This window comes from Rattus norvegicus, chromosome X, assembly GCF_036323735.1.
Source record: "Rattus norvegicus strain BN/NHsdMcwi chromosome X, GRCr8, whole genome shotgun sequence".
In the NCBI taxonomy this organism is placed as follows: domain Eukaryota; kingdom Metazoa; phylum Chordata; class Mammalia; order Rodentia; family Muridae; genus Rattus; species Rattus norvegicus.
Genome location: NC_086039.1, coordinates 94181124 through 94201535, shown reverse-complemented (window position 1 = coordinate 94201535; position 20412 = coordinate 94181124). Strand labels below are relative to the sequence as shown.

General features: G+C 32.5%; 1 protein-coding gene across 3 annotated transcripts; it reads right to left on the bottom strand.

Moving 5' to 3' along the window:
- Positions 1–540: 540 nt before the first annotated feature.
- Positions 541–20066, bottom strand: RGD1561230 (similar to RIKEN cDNA 4921511C20 gene). Of its 3 annotated transcripts, none has more exons than XM_063279948.1 (2): positions 20008–20066; positions 541–2719 (listed from the first exon to the last, which is right to left on the bottom strand). In XM_063279948.1, the coding sequence occupies exon 2, from the start codon at positions 2622–2624 to the stop codon at positions 594–596; it is 2031 nt and encodes a 676-aa protein (XP_063136018.1). In that variant the 5' UTR covers positions 2625–2719; positions 20008–20066; the 3' UTR covers positions 541–593. The 3 variants fall into 3 exon arrangements, with proteins under 3 accessions (XP_063136018.1, XP_063136019.1, NP_001100438.1); XM_063279949.1 differs by lacking the exon at positions 20008–20066 and adding an exon at positions 8469–8741; NM_001106968.1 differs by lacking the exon at positions 20008–20066 and having other exon boundaries at positions 547–2624.
- Positions 20067–20412: the final 346 nt, after the last annotated feature.

Here is a 20412-nt window from a genome sequence, read left to right as displayed (position 1 = left end):
GAGTGGGTTTGGCAGGAACCTTGTAGAAGCAAGGGATGATGAGATGAGTTTCTGAAGGGGAAAGCATGAAACAGGATAACATTTGAATTGTAAATTTAAAAAAAATATACAATAACAGAAGAATTTTTTTAAACAGAAGCAAGAAACAAAAAGAGCACAACTAGGTTATGGTTTTAAAAGTTTACCAGGTATTACTTGGATTAAAAATCAAAATATTGTGACATTTGTTGAGGTGCATAATAAAATTGAAAAGTGTTGTACTGATATATCATAAACATTAGCAAGACTGTGGTACATATAGAATATATAAATGGAGTAGGTGTTTAAAACCATGATTTGTGTGCTATGAAAGGTGTTATAAAAACAAGTCTGCAGCACAAATAAGAAACAAGTGGGTACATATTGCATACATTTAAGTGGAAGCATTTGATAGTTCACTGTGTCACATTTTTGGGTGGACAATGTATATATGGAAATGTGTCAAAACTGTGCCTACAATTCATTCACTACATTTATTAAGAAATACTTTTTCACAGTAAATTCTTGTACCAGGTTGGAACACATTTTATTGAGTTTTAAATCATTTTCTTTTCTTATGGTCTCCAAGGATGAGTCTTAGGATGTGTTTGTTGTTTCAATTTGTGGAAATCTTCAGAATCATCGTGTGGGGAGTTTGGGGTGGGTTTTGAACTATGGGGAACATCTTTTTTCCCAGAAAACCTAGGTGGTTCCATGGTTATCTTGTAAAGACAGGTGTTCTTAAGATTCTCCAGTTGAGAGTCATACTTTATGACAACTGAAAGGTAATACTTTTCAAGATCAAGGATATGGTCAATTGCTTCTTGAACTTTCTCAGGGAGTCCAATCACAGTGATGTTAGTATTCCAGGATCCTTTTGGAGGTAACCGGATGTCTACATGTAATTGTTCATTAAGTCTGTGGATGTATTTTCCACCAAATCCAAAAATACTGTCACGAACCTGGGGGTTTACTGGGATTTCTTTAGAAACTGTTTTTTCTATTTTATATAGCATTCTCATTATTGCATCTTTAGCAGCTAAGGTATTATTTTTATAGCCTGTAATTGTGATTTGGTCTTGTATCTCACGGTTTGATTTCTTTGGAAAATGAATATTTACATCATGCTCTCTGCAAATTTGAGCAATAAACAAGCCCTTATGACCAGTGATCATGGAATGGTATTTTGCATCTAGAGTAAACATTAGTTTAAAGTTTCTTAGTGCTCGATCTTCTATTTCTGTTTGTAAGGCATTAATTTGCTTCTCTAATTTAATCTTGGCTTGATTCACCTTTGCAGCCAGACCCATTATGGATATGATATCAGAATTGCCTCCAGGTTGTGACACTTGGGTATGAACATCAAATTCACTCATTATCTTCTTTATCCCACTTCCTTTGTGACCAATGATGTAAGGATGTAGGTGAGAGGGCACCTGGACTTCAGCAGTGAAAGGAATTAGATACTCAAGAGCTTCCATGGCTGCTTTGCAATTTTCCATTTGACCTGAGATAAGTATCGTTTTACTTTTCCTTTCATTACTAAAAACAAGTTCTTTACTGTTCTTTCCCCACTTTTCTTTCTCAGTTTCCTGAACCACTGGATGTACATACATAGTTGTCTTTCCTTTGTCTGGAAATGCAAGTTGAACTTTGAAATCTCTAGCAATTTGTTGAACTTTAGAACAGAGTGGTCCCATAAAAAATGTATAGAATTTTTGAGGAACAACATACTGTGTTGTGACATGAGAACCCAAGGGCTCAAAAATCTGTTGGACATGTTTCTTTGCTGCTTCAACACAAGCCTTTTCTCCTTTCATTGTAACTCTGATGCTCTGTTTTCCTTCATATGTGAAATTAATAATCATACCAGCATAGACTTCAGTCATTTCTCGAATAAGCTGGTCCCTTCGCATGATAAAATAATGGTGAAATTTACGATTTATCAGTATGCTATCCTCCACCACATACTCTAAGTCTTTCAACAAAAGGTCTAGTTCTTTTTGTACTTCTTTAACAGCCTCCTCTTTCCCTATGATCGTTACCAAATCCTGATTCTTATTTTTAAGAGTAGGGAAAATAGCACGTGCCCCCAGTTTTACACATGTATTGGGAAGATTGCCACCATTCTTATTCTTGAGAAACTGATGATATTTTGACTTGACAGGGACAGCTAAAGAATAATTCTGGGCTTTCTCTTCTTCTAGTAGTTGAAGAAACTTTTTCTTTATCTTTTCAATATTTTCTATAGGGCCTCTAATAATAACTTGTTGAAGATTTGATTTTCTATTTGAAAAATAAATATTGAATGTTCCACATTCTTCCATGATTTTGTCAATTAAATGTTTCTGTGGACTGATAAGGGATTTATATGAACTAAAAGGAATAGAAAACTCCACTTCTGACATTTTGACTGTCCCTTTCTGCATTGAAACAAACCAACTTTCAGCTAATTCACAGTTTTCTGGATTTCTGACAACTATATCATTATCCAAATCCCAATCTGATAGAAGATTAACATTTATTTTTGAATTCGAGGGCATAATATGATGCTCCGTTTGAAAACACCTGTCCGGCTGCACAATGCAAGTTTTGTTGGATGTCATTGTTGAATTTCAAGCAATTATAGTCCAGATGTATTGCCGAGAAACTTTTAGTAGCCAAAGTGAAACCTCATGCAGCTGCCTTTTTTCATATTACTCTAAGGGAAAAAATAAATACTTTAAATATAGAAAATCATTCCCCAAATAATCTATAAGCTTGCAATAATAAAATTATATTGTTCTACTCTACCAATTTGGCAAAAAATATATTTTTACATACTGATATATTTCTTATATGAGCAAAAGATGCTCTCAAAATGAGAGTAGTAGGAGGAAACAAATATCTTTTTATCTAAAAGTATATCATCTTTTAAATATTCTTTGATAGTCATAAAGTGACATTTATTTTTCAAATCCCTGCATTTTAATTTATTCTGCACTATCAAATGTTTATTAAAAATCACATCTGAAAAACACGCAATTTTCTAGTTGTTTTATATGTGGAAAATAGAAAAGAGAGCTTATAGGATCAAACGTGCATTCATAGGATCTGGCTTTCTCCAAATATACATTGGATTCAGTAGGTCAGAAATCAATAGTATTCAGTATCTATAAAAGGGTAATTTTATTAATAATAACAGTGAGAAGGTTGATTAATTCTTATAGATAATTTCTAGAGCTAATTGGTTGCAAATCGATGCTCTTAATTGTACTAAAAGTATAATCCTCATCAATAAATTCATACATATATGAGAAGTCAGATTATAAATACAGTGTGTCAATATCAGGTTACTCCTTCAAATAACAAACAATACTTTTTATGTGAGATAAAAAGTAATGCTATATTTACCAGTGCTTGCATTTTTAACAGTTTAATTGCGGAATATCTTAGAAAATTCAACTATTTCATATCTGCAATCCATAGATATTAATTGATTAATTTGCAATTCTGGACAAATATTACAACTCAGGTTTATAATGTTTCCATAATCTCACACATGTGATCATCATTCACAAGGAACCTTGCTTTCTTTCATCTCACCTAAGAAACATAATTTTAGATCTCTAAAGTTGTCTTTCCTAAAACTTCATGAAAATAGTATCATATAGCTGGCAGTGTGTTGAATTTTAAGTCTTTGCCTTCTTATCATTTTGAGGTTTATCCATATTAAAGTATAAAAATGTATTCCTTTCTGCTATTGAATAAGACATTATTCTTATTTAATTTTTATTTCAATTACTATTCTGACTCAATTTTCTTTCCTGATTCTACCATGAAGAGTAGAATTCCATACATAAGTATTACTTCTTGTCTTAGAGCAATATTTTCTCTAACTGTTCCTTATGCAATATAATTTGATCCATAACTTTGAGGATTCACAACTTTGAATAGTATATGACATTATTTTTTTCTTAAATATACACCCATAATTCTGAGCTGTAATATTATATCCACTAGTTCACTATCACCACTTTCACATATCATAGTCAAATTATCCTTTCATTGCATTCATAGATTTTCTCTTTCTGGATTAATCTCACATTTTTAAAATGATATTTTATTTTCGTATAGCTTGTCAAGCACTTGGTCTCATCATTTAGCCCTCATGTCATTTCATGTAACACATCTAAAATAAGAGAATTACTATCCATCTACAAACAAGTTTTCATAATTTTTATATGAATTCCTAACATTAACCAATATATCATCATACTAACAAACACTGAATGAAGAATATTGCTTCTACATTCTCTGGTCTCTATTGTGAGAAGCAGACAAATTTTTCTTAGGCAGGATGAAGTATAGATTTCCCCTAAGCACCATATAGCAGAATATGATTGCAATTAAAACAAAATGAATCCTCTTAAACAAAAATTATACGAAATATCAAAACACCATTTTAATCTTAAAAAGGACTTATTAGTATTCCCTTGTTTTCTACTTCAGTGATCACAGCAATCACCATCTTCTACCTAATACAATATACTACTTCAAATTTGGCCCAACTCTTCCTTGACTGTAAACCATAAATTTGATTTTCTGGACTTCAGCATATGCTATGCCTATATCAGAATTTTTCAAGGGCTTTTCCTCCAGTTTCTGGCTTATTATCCAGAAGTCAACTCACATGTCATCTCCAAAGAATGAATTTCCCCATGATTAGAATACAAAACCTCCTAATTCTTATTGTTTTACTATTTTCCCTCTTATCCACATTATTTAATGGACATAAAGTTTATACCTACTTACATTTTTCTCTCTTATAGACCTCTGTATCAAATGTTAGATTATTCATCATTTTATTTTCATTGCCTGCTAGCATTTGTGCTGTATTATAACTACCTATTCAAACTTTACATAACATGAAAAGAACCAAACCATGGAAAATTACAAGATAATATAAGAAATATAAAATTAGTAACACATACCGTAGTCAGAAACTAGATGAGAAAATGTTATTGCTAATTAAAGAAAAAATAGTCCATATTGTTCAATATTAAGAAAAGTTTGAATGAATATCTATACTCTTACATTCTTCATAACGTGGGCAAATAATATGTTAAACTGTATCAAGTGCTAACTTGAGCAATTCTTCCTCTCAATTACTGGACTTAGGTTATAGTTGATGTGCAAACTTTGGAGATTAAACTGGTCAGTGGTACAACTCTTGAACATGGGAAAGGTATGTGTGGAGCTAAAATTCTGATAATGACCCTTTCAGCTGAACGTGTCACATTTTTGAGTCCTTTGTAATTATATAATGAACCAGGCACACTGTGGTGGTTTAAACATGCTTTGCCTAGGGAGTATATTAGGAAGTGTAGCCTTGTTTTAGTAGAGTTGTCACTGTTGGCGTGGGGTTTGAGATGTTCCTCCAAACCACAGGGAGACAGTCCTCTCCTGTTTGCCTTTGGAATAAGATGTAGAAGTCTCATGTCTATCATCATACCTTCCAGGATGGTGCCATTTTTCCCACCATGACAAAAATGGACTGAAGCGCTGAACGTGTATGCCATCCCCAATTAAATGTACTTCATAAGATTTAGTCATGGTATCTCTTCACAATAGAAACCCTAACTAAACTTCTTTACTTTTTAAAAATTTTACACTGATAGCAATCAAGTGACAGGCTTAGCACATGCCATAAAACATTCCATCACTTGGCCATTTCCCTACCAACAATTGTTTATTGTCTAGAAATACATAGCTACGTGTATCAATATGCTCATAGTTGAGTTGGTCATATTGATGAAAAACTTCAGAGTACTTATAGGACTAATAATAGATATGTATATTTCAACTATATTTAGACTTTCACAATTTATACTAAATGTCAAAATACAATATGTTGTAGATTAAAGAAATAGTAATACTAAATTATTGGATAAAATTTTTAACTTTATAGCATTATGTCCTCTATACTTAAAACCACATTTAACAACTAAAAGAAGTTATATATTGTTAACATTTGTTGGAGACATTTGTGCAAATGCACAGAAAAATTCTCCAGAATATATGTATATATATATATATATATATATATATATATATATATATATATATATATAATGATGCATTAAACAAATAGATTCAGGACAAGACACAGTAGTCAATGCCATGATACTTTTAAACAAACTCTACATTATTGAAATATGATAATGATAATTATAATCATTAGGAATTTAATGTTTACTCTAAAACTTTAAAAACAATCTACAAGACTTCTTTTCTTCTCTGTTCTCAGCACAAATAGGTAAGGGTCTTCAGGCTTTGAAAAGTGGGATGAAACTCTCATGATCTGCTTAGCTTCTGATACCCAACACTTAATTGGTCCCTAGACCATGAAGTCCTAATCCATACCTCCCTAGATCCCCTGTCCTGGTTCTGAGAGATAAATAGTCTTTAGAACATCAGCCTTTGTTCCACATTCCAAACAACCAACTATCTTCAAATTTGCAAATTCTAGTTAAAAAGAAGAAATAACAAGAAAATCCAAAACAATTTAAAGAACAGGGTAAGGTATACTTTATTATGATGTAAAGGATAAGTACATCTAAGAGTTCACAATAAATAATTAAAACACCAGTGCAGTTAATAAAAAGGTATTATCAAACACCCCATAATTTTAAAAAATGACAGGAATTAATGCATATATTTTAATAACAATTAAATATTAGTGATGTCAGTTCCAAAATAAAAATACAGAGATAAGGAAACCATTGAAAAATAGCTTTCATCTGTTTGCTAAGTCAAACAAACAATCCTTAATATCAATAAAGAGGCAAGTTGGGGTAAAAGAGATGAAAAATGTAAGTCAAACAAACAATCCTTAATATCAATAATAGAGGCAAGTTGGGGTAAAAGAGATGAAAAATGTATGCTAAGGTAAGGAGAGACATACATATAATTACCATAGTAGGGCAAGATATACTTCAAATGAAAAAATAAACAGAATAAAAAGGACACATCATATTCATAAAAGTAACACTCTACCAAGAGGGTGTAACAATTCTAAATATACACACGCCAAACATATGTGTACTCAATTTCATATTAAAAAATCACATATTATAAGTAAAATCACAGACTAAGTTCAAAAGAATTGACTCAATGTGACCAATGGACTAGTAATATTGAAAAAATCTAAGCAAAGCATCATTAAATTAAATGGTACCATAAACCAAATGAATGAAGGAAAATTCTACCCAAACATAAAATAGTACACAGCAGTCCATTGAACATTATACAAAATAAATCACATATTAGAACAAAAACATTCCAAAATATATGAAAATTGAGTAACATTCTATATTTTATCTGAGCACAATAGAATGCAGGTAGATATCAAGAGCAACAGAAAGTATAGGAATTCATGGAGAAAAAACAACAATCTATTTAATAATACTTTGCGGAAGAAATAAATAATGACATAGAAATTCCTTTTCTTGAATCAAAATGAAAAACAACATAAAATTTTCTATAGAACACAGTGAAGGCAGTCCTAAGAGAAACATCTGAAGAACATTTGAGACCTCCAAAGTCCAATGACTAAATTTTACAACCAAAAGTCATGGAAAACCATTCACCCCAAAGAGTACACTGGAATATATTATCAAAATAATATCTGAAATTAATAAAATAGAAATAAATAGAAGTAAAATAAAACAATAAATATAGTGTATTCTTTTGTAAAGAAAGAAGAATGATGTCCAAGTAACTTTCCTGTTGTGACAAAACAGCATGAAACAATGAACTTGCAGAGGAAAGGGTTTTTCTTTTTTTTTTCTTTTTTTTTTGTCTTACAGTATTTTTCTCATCCTCAGCACTTAATAAAAAACAATGAAGAAATTCAGGGCAGGAACCAGGAAACTTAGAACTTATGCATAAGCCAAGAAGGAACAATAATTACTCGTTTGGTACTTATGGCTTACTAAGCCTTTTTTTCTTTTTATTAATACTCAGGATCACTTTGAACATCTGCATCCTGTCAAGAGATCAGAACCACAAAGATGGAAATTTTCATTTGCTGGGATAATTGATAATGGATTTTTGGTCACTGTCCTTAAGAAGAAATCAGCATTATTGAGGTCAAATATTTTGGTAAGTGTTTCCTTAGGATCAAAACATAGAACATAGATATAGTGATGAGGTGGCAAGGAAGTTAAATTGTCCTGTGATCTAAACTACTTAAAGTATAGGAGTCTCATAGCCAATTCTTCAGCATCAACTGACAAATAGCACATATTATTAATTTAAAGTATCAGATGGCTATATAATCATAAAATAAAGATGTTGCAGCATAGACATAATATGCTGAAGCTTTGAAAATAAAGGGGGAAATTTAATGGTTCTGATAGGGAAAATCTGATAGGGAAAATCAACATAAGAACATATGATTACATTACCTTTCAAGACTGTACACATACAGGTACCAGAGCAGACTGGACATACTATGTCGTTTCTATCCTCAAAATGAGAAAATAAAATAAAGAAAACTTTAAATCTGGATGGACATAGTTAACTAGAAATGGATATTTAAAGCTTATATCAGAACAGGGAATATAGGTCAATGGCAAAAGTATTGACTCTTAGTGTGAACATCAGTTTATCAATCTTACAGAGGCATTTTCTCTTTTGCATACCAATTTTTCTCTTCCCATAAATGTGTATGTTTGTATCAAGTTAAAAAAATCCAGCAAGCATAATTGACCTATGGTTAGCTTGACATACAGACACATCAGTATTAAAATAGACTCTTTCTTGTTTATCTTCAAGGTCTCAGCAAAATTTCTTTAGAGTCAATCTTTAAAATTAAAAGTCCCAAAAAGATCAGCCTCTTTAAAATATTCCAAATCACTCCAAACCCTACAAATTTCTCTAAAATCCCAGAATGTGCTAACAATGAGCTCCATCAAAAATCAACATACAAGTTATTCAACAGGGAATAATTAAGATACAATCACAGCCAAGAGCAAAACCTAAGTTTGAAAACATAAAACGTGAAGAATTATGCATGTGCTATTCACTTATGATCTTCTTGTTTCCAAAGTACTTGTGAAGCTCCATAACTCCATCTCTGCTTCCATAACACATAGATCTTGTCTTTTAGGGTCATTGTAACTCTATTCCAACATCCATTTCTACCCTAGGTAGGTACCTCATTGCTCTGTTATCTCCAAAATATTCCACTGCAAGTGTAATGGAACTTAAAAAGTAACCTATCCTAAACTCTCCATTGATATATTACCACTGCCCAAGACTTCTTTAGTCTTAGGAGATTCTACTTCAAATGAGTTTGAACCTTCACACAACTCAGAACCACCTGCCCAGGGTTGGAACTACCCACAGTGAAATAAACACCACCATCATTCATTAATCAAACATACCTCCACAATCTTGCCTACCAGTCAGTGTTATAAAAGAATTTAGTTTGTATCAATTTGATTAAACAAGCAAATGAACAAAAAACACAGCTGCTAAAGTTTTGGTCAAATTAACCAAAGAGAGAACACCCAAATCACTGAAATCAGAAACAAATGGTGGGACATTAAAACTGAAATTAATGAAATTCTATTAAATTCATAAATGTCATGAGTTAAAAGTGGAAATTTGTGAAGAGGAAAAATCTAATAGATATGGATGAACTTTTAAATGCATAAACCTGTCAAACTTAGGATCAAAGAGCTCAACATAAGACCTGGTTCTCTGACACTGGTAGTGGACAAATAACTTGTACTTTCTAATTCATAGGCATAGGAAAGGAATTTGATTCCATTGACATAGAAAATAAAACAAACAAAGAAACTGGATCTAATAAAAATATAAAGCTTCAATTTCCTTTGTTGCAAGTGAGTAGACAGACAATGTAGCACTGAACAAAAAATTTCAAAAGGAAGAATTGCAAATATTTTGGAAACAAATCCAGTCATCAGATTAAATCTACTTTAATATTCCACGTCACATACATTAAAATTACTATCATCAAATGATAAGAGAAGTCAGTATTGTATAGCAATAAAAGATCACTAACATACTTTTGGGAGGAGTATAAACTACAACATATACACTAAAAAATATGTCTGCATGTTTCTCATATAACAAACCAAAACTCGTGCTATACAAAAGAGAGAGCTGCACATTTGTGTAAGGTGCTGTTTTTTTCATAGTAGGTAGGGAATGAAATAAACGTAGATGTACAGTGACTGAAAAATTGCTAAGAGAGTTGTATCACTCATACAAAGTGGAAAATTACTCAGCTAAAAAGAGAAATGAAATGATGGAAAGTGTAGGGACCTGAATGAATGGACCTGTAACAAAAATTATACTGAATGAGCTAACTTATATCTAGAAAGACAAATGAGTATCATCTCTCTCATATTTAAAATTTAGCTTTGAGTCTTTTATGTATTTGACCTGGAGCATGAGTGCAATCCAGAAAAGTAGAAATGGGCCTTGTGGTCAAGAAGAGGTTTAGAGAAGTGAAAAAGTAGATTAAAGGTAAAGTGAATTTAGTGAGATTGAATACTGGCAGTGGAGAAACTAAAGCAAGGAGGGGTGTGGGTGTATAGGAGAAACTAGAGTACAAAAGGGTATAAAAAGCCATGTCAACTCAACAGATACAGAGAGATAGAAATAATCTCATGCATCCTATCAGGCCACCACGGGCTAAAGATGGTCTTCAATAAAAATAAGGAAAAAGGTCCACATATACATGGAAGTTAAACAATGCTCTACTCAATGATAACCTCGTCAAGGAAGAAATAAAGAAATTAAAGACGTAAATGAATATAATGAAAATGAAGGTACAACATAACCAAAATTATGAGACACAGTGAAAACTGTGCTAAGAGAAAAACTCATAGCTCTGAGTACCTGCAGAAAGAAACAGGAGAAAGCATATATCAGTAGCTTGACAGCACACTTAAAAGCTCTAGAACATAAAGAAGCAAACACACCCAGGAGGAATAGAAGGCACGAAATAATCAAACTCAGAGCTGAAATCAACGAAGTAGAAAAAAAAAAAAGGACTATACAAAGAATCGTCAGAACCAAAAGTTGGTTCTTTGAGAAAATCAACAAGATAGATATAACCTTAGCCAGACTAACCAGAGGACACAGTGTTTGTCCAAATCAACAAAATCAGAAATGAAAAGAGAGACATAACAGCAGAATCAGGAGAAATTAAAAAATCATCAGATCCTACTATAAATGCCTATATTCAACAAAACTGGAAAATCTGGAGGAAATGGACAATATCCTAGACAGATAGAAGGTCCCAAAGTTAAATCAGGAAGAAATAAACCATTTAAACAACCCCATAACTCCTAAAGAAATAGAAGCAGTCATTAAAAGTCTTCCAACCAAAAAGAAGCCAGGTGCAGATGGGTTCAGTGCAGAATTCTATCAGATCTTCATAGAAGACTTCATACCAATACTATCCAAACTAGTCCACAAAATTGAAACAGATGGAGCACTACTGAATTCCTTCTATGAAGCCACAATTACTCTTATTCCTAAACCACACAAAGACCCAAAGAAGAGAACTTCAGACCAATTTCGTTATGAATATCAAAGCAAAAATACTCAATAGAACTCTTGCAAACGAAATCCAAGAGCGCATCAAAACAATCATCCATCAGGAAAAAGTAGGCTTCATCCCAGATATCCAGGGATGGTTTAATATACAGAAAAGCATCAATGTAATCCACTAAATAAAGAAACTCAAAGGTAAGAACCACATGATCATTTCACTAGATGTTGTGAAAGCATTTGAAAAAATTCAACACCCCTTCATGATAAAAGCCCTGGAAAGAACAGGAATTCAAGGTCCATACCTAAACATAGTAAAAGGCATATACAACAAACCAGTAGCGAATATTAAACTAAATGGAGAGAAACTTGAAGCAGTCCAACTAAAATTAGGGACTAGACAAGGCTGCCCAGCATCTCCCTACTTATACAATGTAGTTCTCAAAGTCCTAGCCAGAGCAATCAGACAAGAAAAGGAGATCAAAGGGATACAGATTGGAAAGGAAGAAGTCAAAATACCACTATTTGCAGATGATATGATAGTATATAAAAGTGATCCCAAAAGTTCCACCTGAGAATGACTAAGCCAAGTAAACACTTTTAGCCAAGTGCTGGGGTATAAAATTAACTCAAATAAATCAGTAGCCTTCCTCTACTCAAAAGAGAAACAAGGATGAGAAAGAAATTAGGGAAATGACACCCTTAATAATATTCCCAAATAATATAAAGTACCTCGGTGTGACTTTAACCAAAAAAGTGAAAGATCTGAAAGGTAAGAAGTTCAAGTCTCTGAAGAAAGAAATTGAAGAAGATCTCAGAGGATGGAGAGATCTACCATCCTCATGGATTCGCAGGATTAATATAGTAAAAGTGGCCATTTTACCAAAAGCAATCTACAGATTCAATACATTCCCCATTAAAATTCCAAGCAAATTCTTCAGAGAGTTAGACAGAACAATTTGCAAATTCATCTGGAATAACAAAAATCCAGGATAGCTAAAACTAACCTCAACAATAAAAGGACTACCTGAGGAATCCCTCTCTCTGAACTCCAGCAGTATTAAAGAGCAATAGTGATAAAAACTGCATGGTATTGGTACAGAGACAGGCACATGGACGAGTGAAATAGAACTGAAGACTGAAAATGAAGCAACACACCCATGGTCACTTGATTTTTGACAAAGGAGCCAAAACCATCCAATGGAAAAAAGATAGCATTTTCAGCAAATGGTGCTGGTTCAACTGGAGGTCAGCATGTATAAGAATGCAGATCAATCCACACTGGTCACCCTGTACAAAGCTTAAGTCCAAGTGGATCAAGGTCCTCCCCATCAAACTAGATACATTCAGACTTATAGAAGAAAAAGTGGGGAAGAATCTTGAACACATGGGCACTGGAGAAAATTTCCTGAACAAAACACCAATGGCTTATGCTCTAAGATCAAGAATTGACAAATGAGATCTCGTAAAACTGCAAAGCTTCTGTAAGATAAAGGACACTGTTGTTAGGACAAAACGGCAACCAACAAATTGGGAAAAGATCTTTACAAATCCTACAACATATAGAGGGCTTACATCCAAAATATACAAAGAACTCACAGCAGGGGACAAATAACTCTATTAAAAAATGGGGTTCAGTGGTAAACAAAGAATTCACAGCTGAGGAATGCTGAATGGCTGTGAAGCTCCTAAAATATGTTCACCATCTTTAGTCATAGTGGAAATGCAAATCAAAATGACCCTGAGATTCTATCTCACACCAGTCAGAATGGCTAAGATGAAAAACTTCGGTGAAATCTGATGCTGGCGAGGATGTGGAGAAAGAGGAACACTCCTCCATTGTTAGTGTGATTGCAGACTGGTACAAGCATTCTGGAAATCAGTCTGGAGGTTCCTCAGAAAATTGGACATTGAACTAACTGAGCACCCAGTTATACCTCTCTTGGGCAAATACCCAAAAGATGCTCCAACAAATAACCAAGACTCATGGTCCAATATGTTCATAGCAGCCTTATTTATAATAGCCACAAGCTGGAAAGAACCCAGATGCCCTTCAACAGAAAAATGGATACAGAAAATGTCGTACATCTACACAATGAAATATTACTCAGCTATCAAAACCAATGACTTTATGAAATTCATAGGCAAATGGTTGGAACTGGAAAATATCATCCTGAGTGAGGTAACCCAGTCACAGAAAAATACATGTGGTATGCCCTCAATTGATAAGTGGATATTAGCCCAAATGCACGAATTACCCAAGAAGCACAGAACACATGAAACTCAAGAAGGATGATCAAAATGTGAATGCTTCACTCCTTGTTTAAAAGGGGAACAAGAATACCCTTGGGAGGGAATAGGGAGGCAAAGTTTAGAACAGAGGCAGAAGGAACACCCATCCAGAGCCTGCCCCATATGTGGCCCATACATATACAGCCACCAAACTAGATAAGATGGATGAAGCAAAGAAGTGCAGGTTGACAGGAACTGGATGTAGATCTCTCCTGAGAGACACAGCCAGAATACAGCAAATACAGAGGCGAATGCCAGCAGCAAACCACTGAACTGAGAATGGGACCCCCGTTGAAGGAATCAGAGAAAGGACTGAGAGAGCTTGAAGGGGCTTGAGATCTCATATGAACAACAATGCCAACCAACCAGAGCTTCCAGGGACTAAGCCACTACACAAAGACTATACATGGACTGACCCTGGGCTCCAATTGCATAGGTAGCAATGAATAGCCCAGTATGGGCACCAGTGGAAGGGGGTGCCCTTGATCCTGCCAAGACTGAAACCCCCAGTGAACGGGATTGTTGGGGGGAGTGCTGTAATGAGGGGAGGATGGGGAGAGGAACACCCATAGAGAAAGGGAGAGGGAGGAGTTAGGGGGATGTTTGTCTGGAAACCAGGAAATTAATAACAATTCAAATGTAAATAAGGAATACCCAATTTATTAAAGATGGAGAAAAATAAAAATAAATAAATAAATGAATAAATAAATAAATTCAAAATAAAAAAGCCATGTTATAGCCTACTTCTATCTTACAACCCAACTTATTTAAGTGAAAGGACTACAGAACATACCTGAAAGGAAAGAAGAGTGGTGATATTACCAAAGGAAGAATTAATCTCTATAATTGAGGCTGGGAGTGGCCCTGGTATACAGGCATAAACAAATATTTAGAAAGCACTTTGACAAAACATTTCACAAAGTATCATTAGAAATTTCCATATTAGAATCCATGTCCTCCAGAACCATGGCCTTTTGATCAAGACTACACTATTGGTCATGAAATTCCTCCAGCAGAGCAAGCCTCAAATCTGAGCAGAAAAAAACAAGAAGACAATCAAAGACAGCATTGAAAAACTAATTACCTACACTGTTTTGAAGAAAATGGGTTACAGAGGCTATGTTGCAAACAACCAATTAATTAATATTTCTCCCAAGGGGCCTCATTATTGTCACAAGTTTTTGTTCCTCACTTTTTCTTATAAGTCTACATTTTCTCTGAAGACAAATATCAATAACGTGAAGTACATGCTGAGCCGTGTAGAGGAGACAGGAAGTTTTCTTATAGAAATCTCTGCTCCACTAGATTTATTCTCTGTGCAGTCAGGAGATATCTTATGATAGCAGAAGAATCCATGAACATAAAATTAAAACAGAACTGTATACCTCAAACCAGTAATACAAGTCTTTTTGTCAACAGCAGTTAAATACACTTAAATCAAGGCTGATGCTATGGTCAACCAATACATCTTGTTAAATGTAAAAGGTTACATGTTTATTAGTCCTATCCTCAGAGAAGTTAAATGAGAAATCAATGGTAAAATAATCAGAAAACTGCAGATAGTGAGTAATCTGATTTGAACTATATACTGGGTAAAAGACGTAAATTAGGAATGTTGAAACAAAACAAAACAGAACAAAATAATAGTACTATAAAAGTGGGTGAAATTTCAGAATAATAAAGTTGACGAGTATAAAACTTTCATCTTGTGAAAGAAGAGGGTTTAGGAGGGGTAGAATTTTTAGGCAGAGAAGAGAAAAATAAATCACAAAAAAATCTTACAATTGAAAAATTCATACGAGTCTAAAATTTTAGTCCATCTAACTAACAAAAGAACAAAACAAACAAACAAACAAATTAACTTTCTAAAGGAACCCCAACAGAAATATAATGTAGAATAAAGCTCTATTAGCTGAAAACATAAAAAAGAAAATTTACAAAACTAACTTTTAAGGCAATATGATTTTCAATACATTGACCTCTACAAGATGTCTTTCATTATATCAGGAAACACATTTGTTGCTGTGCAAACTTAGAAATAAAATGTCAATAAATCAATGAATTTGCTTTGCAGGAAAGTATAATCTTTATTTACTAGCTAATCAAAAACACCTACTTAGGTGCATCTCAGTAGTAGAACATTCATATAAAAGGCATCATTTCTTAGTAAGAGACATAATTTTCTAGATTTGATCCCTAGCAATATAGACATATATTATATATATATTACAATTATATCAATACATATATTATATATTATAGATAATCCAAATTTACATCAAAAATAATTTTTCAATGAAAAATATTTGAGAAACAACTCTTAGATATTTACTATTCATATAAGTACTATCTATGAACAGGATGAAGAAAGTCTACCTCAATTACTTTATTATTATTAACAAGACATTCCATCTAAAATAGTGAACATTTTGCAATTATGAAATTGCTTAATTATAATTACATTATAGTGTTATTAAAAGCTATCTAATACAAACTGATAACTGTATTTTAATTTTTTAAAAACATTACCATGTTGAAACATTTAACAAGAAATTATCATTGTTTTGCTTAAAATTCTTTCATGAATAAATAATTTTAGATTATAACATCAAAATGTATTTTAAATGTTTGTTGTTTCTGTCTATCTTACTTTTTTTTCAAGTCCAGTTTGCAAAGTCTATTTTTTGTTAGATTTAGAAAGAATAATCTTTCAAACTTACAAAATAATTAGAAAACAAGTTCATGGAATTGCTGATTTGAAGTGAAAAGCTGAAATTAAAAATGCTAGGCTTCCAGTCCCTGAAACTTAAGATGCCAGAATGATTTTGTTAAAACACCATGTACAATCCTTTCATTAAACAAACATCTTTAATAGATATTGATTGATAGATTGATAGATAGTAGATATGTAGGTAGGTAGAAATTGATAGATAGATAGATAGATAGATAGATAGATAGATAGATAGTAGATATGTAGGTAGGTAGAAAGATGTATGAGTAAATGGGTAGATAGATAGTTGAGCAGATAGATAAATGAGTAGATGAGACAGATTTTGGAATAGAAAAAGGCCTGTATCCCAAGTAACATTGAAAATACACATTAAACTTAGCTATAAGACTGTTTCCACATAATACTATTGCTATAAAAATATAAAATAGCCTTTGATTTTGACCTGCGAGAAGAAATTACATTTGACATACAGTATTCCTAGATATTAAGAAAAAGTAAAATTTAATGCAATTTTTTAGTAGAAACTAATGCGTATTTCTTTCTAGGTACAACCCCCTTGTATTGTTTAATAAATGGTTTATCAGTTTTCAAATTTATGACCATTTTCAAAATCTCATTCAGGTTTAATCTATATAGCTAAAACAAAACAGACCCTATTCTTTTAATAATGCTTTTTGCAAATAAGAATAGGTACAGTCACGTACAAACTCCTGAAAAAATATTGTCAGATGCTTCCTAAACCTGTATTCTAACAAATACAGCCTGTATAAAAAGTTAAGTATCTATTGGGAGTTTTAAATACTGACATAACATAAAGGTTGTTACATCTAAAGGAATATGGCCAATCAAATAAGCTTGAAAGTTTACAACAAATATATTGGTGTTTATAAATACAAAGATCCCATTGAAAAGTGTGTGTGTGTGTGTGTGTGTGTGTGTGTGTGTGTTTGTTTGTGTATGTGTGATGGGTATGTTAATATTTTTCATGTAAGTGATCAGTTATCAAGTACGTACAGACTTTTTCTAAAGCAGTGTACATTATAATTCTTATGCTGTAATCTTCATGAATTTACATGGTTGTGATTTTAAGTTTATTTTTATATATTAATATAATGTGCTACATTAGGAGAATCAAGTTTTGTCATTGGGTAGAAGAAGGAGCTTCATCAGCTCATATGAGAAATGTTCCTTAAAACTATATGTGTATTTTTATAAACAATTATAACTATTATATATTTTATAGTAATTAATAGGAATTTGTCTGATTCCTTGTGGCTTTTTCAGGTGTATTTATTGTTTTACCTCCCTTCCTCTATCTTCTGAATTTACCTCCTTCATCTTTCCCTAAAGAGTGTCCCATTTTCCAATTTACTCTAACAAAAACCCCAATGATATACAAGCCCCTAAACTTAAAGTGAACAGAAAGCCCACCCCTTGAGGACAAGCTTTCAAGGTAACAAATGGCAACATGCAAAATTCCAAAGGAGAGAGGCAGACAATAACCCTAACCAAATATGTTGTCTGGGAACCACATCAACTAATACTGTGGCAGCATAACCTTAAGGTTACCTTGGGGTTAAACAGCTCTCTAATTGAAATTAAGACTGGCTCAAAAAGAAGGAGATTAATGATACTGGAAAACTAGCTAATTACTCACTGTTAGTATGGTCATGGTTACTGAAAAGAGTCTACATCCTTTAGTTTACTAAACAAATATAATTGCACACAACATTCCATAAACATTTGTCTTTGAATTCTCAGATATGTGTAGTTTTCACCCCTAATCAAGAAAACTCTTTGCAACAAAAACCAAGAAGAGTTATGAAGACTAATCCCAATAAATAAATTGACAAGACATTCCTTAGCCTAATGTTCTCTGTTCATTGCAGGAAAGGGAGAAGGCAGATTTTAAGAGCCAGGAGAACAGGAAATTTTCTTTGAGAGTAACAAAATCTACTACTATAAGCATTAGCAGCTATACTCATAAAATGTCACCAACATGAGTCCTCAAATGTGAGTCTAACAAGGGCAGCACCAATAGGCATGTTTATGTCGATGGAGGAATGTCCACAAGGTCTCAAGCTTACAGAAAGAACTATAGGCAACTGGAAGATCTGGGAATAAGAGAGCTGATTATCTTGAATAAAGAGCACAATTGTTTGTCCACTGTAAAAAGGTCATCCCTGAAAATATCTATGTAACACCATTATACAGACTAATAGGTTATATTTAGGATATATATATATATATATACATATATATATATATATACATATATATATATATATATATAAACTATTAATGAAACAAAATAAGAGGCCATAAATTTAAAGGAGATTGGAAAAGAATATTAAAGAAGGAAAGAGGGAGGAAACTGATGGTAGAAACGTTATAGTTAAATTGTAACCTCAGAAAATAAGGAGTTGTCAAAGTTCAAGGGTAAACTAAGAAACAGAAAAAAATCTAGAAAATATAAATTTTACTATATGTTAATCAACGAAACATCTGACTGATCTGAAATTCTATGTATATGAATCCTGAGAGGCAAATGAAGATCATGAAAATTCCGATTTTATAGTCTAAAATCTGCTAAGTATTATATATAGAGTACAAGTTGATCCTCTATTAAAATTAAAGATACAATGAACCCATAATAAACTTATAAATATAAAAATTGCAAACAAAAATTTATGATATTAAATATGTAATGTTTATAATAAACACTAATATTTTCAATTCTATGAATATAATATTATTAAGTATACATGAAATATATTTTAAAATAGACCAATAGAAACTAGATTAAGTTCCTAATATTTTTATAACTGAAAATATATCAAATTAAAAATTATGAATATAGGTAAATCAATATTTCAGTATAAGCTGAAAGAATTTTAAGACTGAAGAAAATGTCTCTCCTCTAAAATTTAGAAATAAGTGGAAATGTAAGGAAAAATTGAAGTTTCATATTAGTCTTAGATCTCACTGCAAGTCTGATCACAAAAATATCTTCTACTAAAAATTAAAATGTTGAGAGATTTTGACTTTATAATACAAAAGAAAATGAAGATGGTGCCAAGGTATGTGCTTTGATAGGACAGTAAGCCTTAATATGAACAGAAAACATTCCTGTATTTGCATAAATAGTTGTGAAATAATTTGAGATGAAGTGGTAAGGAATGAATAATTTATAAAGAATAAGACTACAGTGCCAAGTAAATAAGAGAGATTATTCAAAATAAGATTAAAAAATTACAGTGAAAAAATAAGTAACCTAAGTCAGAAGAGGTGAAGCAAACAATTATCTTAAATATATACATATATAATCTACTAGAACATTTAAAATTCCAAAAAGTTACTAAAAACCCAGTGAAAACTAACAAAAATGTTACCTCGAAAGGATGAGCCACCACACTGTGCCAACTTTGACCTTACTGAGAATATAGAAAGGCTTCCATGACAACAGAATTGTGAAGAAGGCTTTCCTCATAATGAAAAAAAACAGTCAAAATGGCCAGAGGATCTCACTACCAGAATGGTCCTAGTCAATGTTACCAAGATTTAGATGTGCAGCTGATAAAATATTAAGGAATAAGTACAAGACTATTCAGATAATAGAACACTAAACTATTAAGGAATAACATTGCAAATAAATAACTTTAACGGGGTAAAGAAAAAGTACTAAATGGTATGTGACAGTGTGCTAAAAGCAACAACAGCAATAAAAATTATACATACACTTAAAATAGAATGAAAATCTTTTGGAAACAATAGATCAATTTGAAAATTACAACACT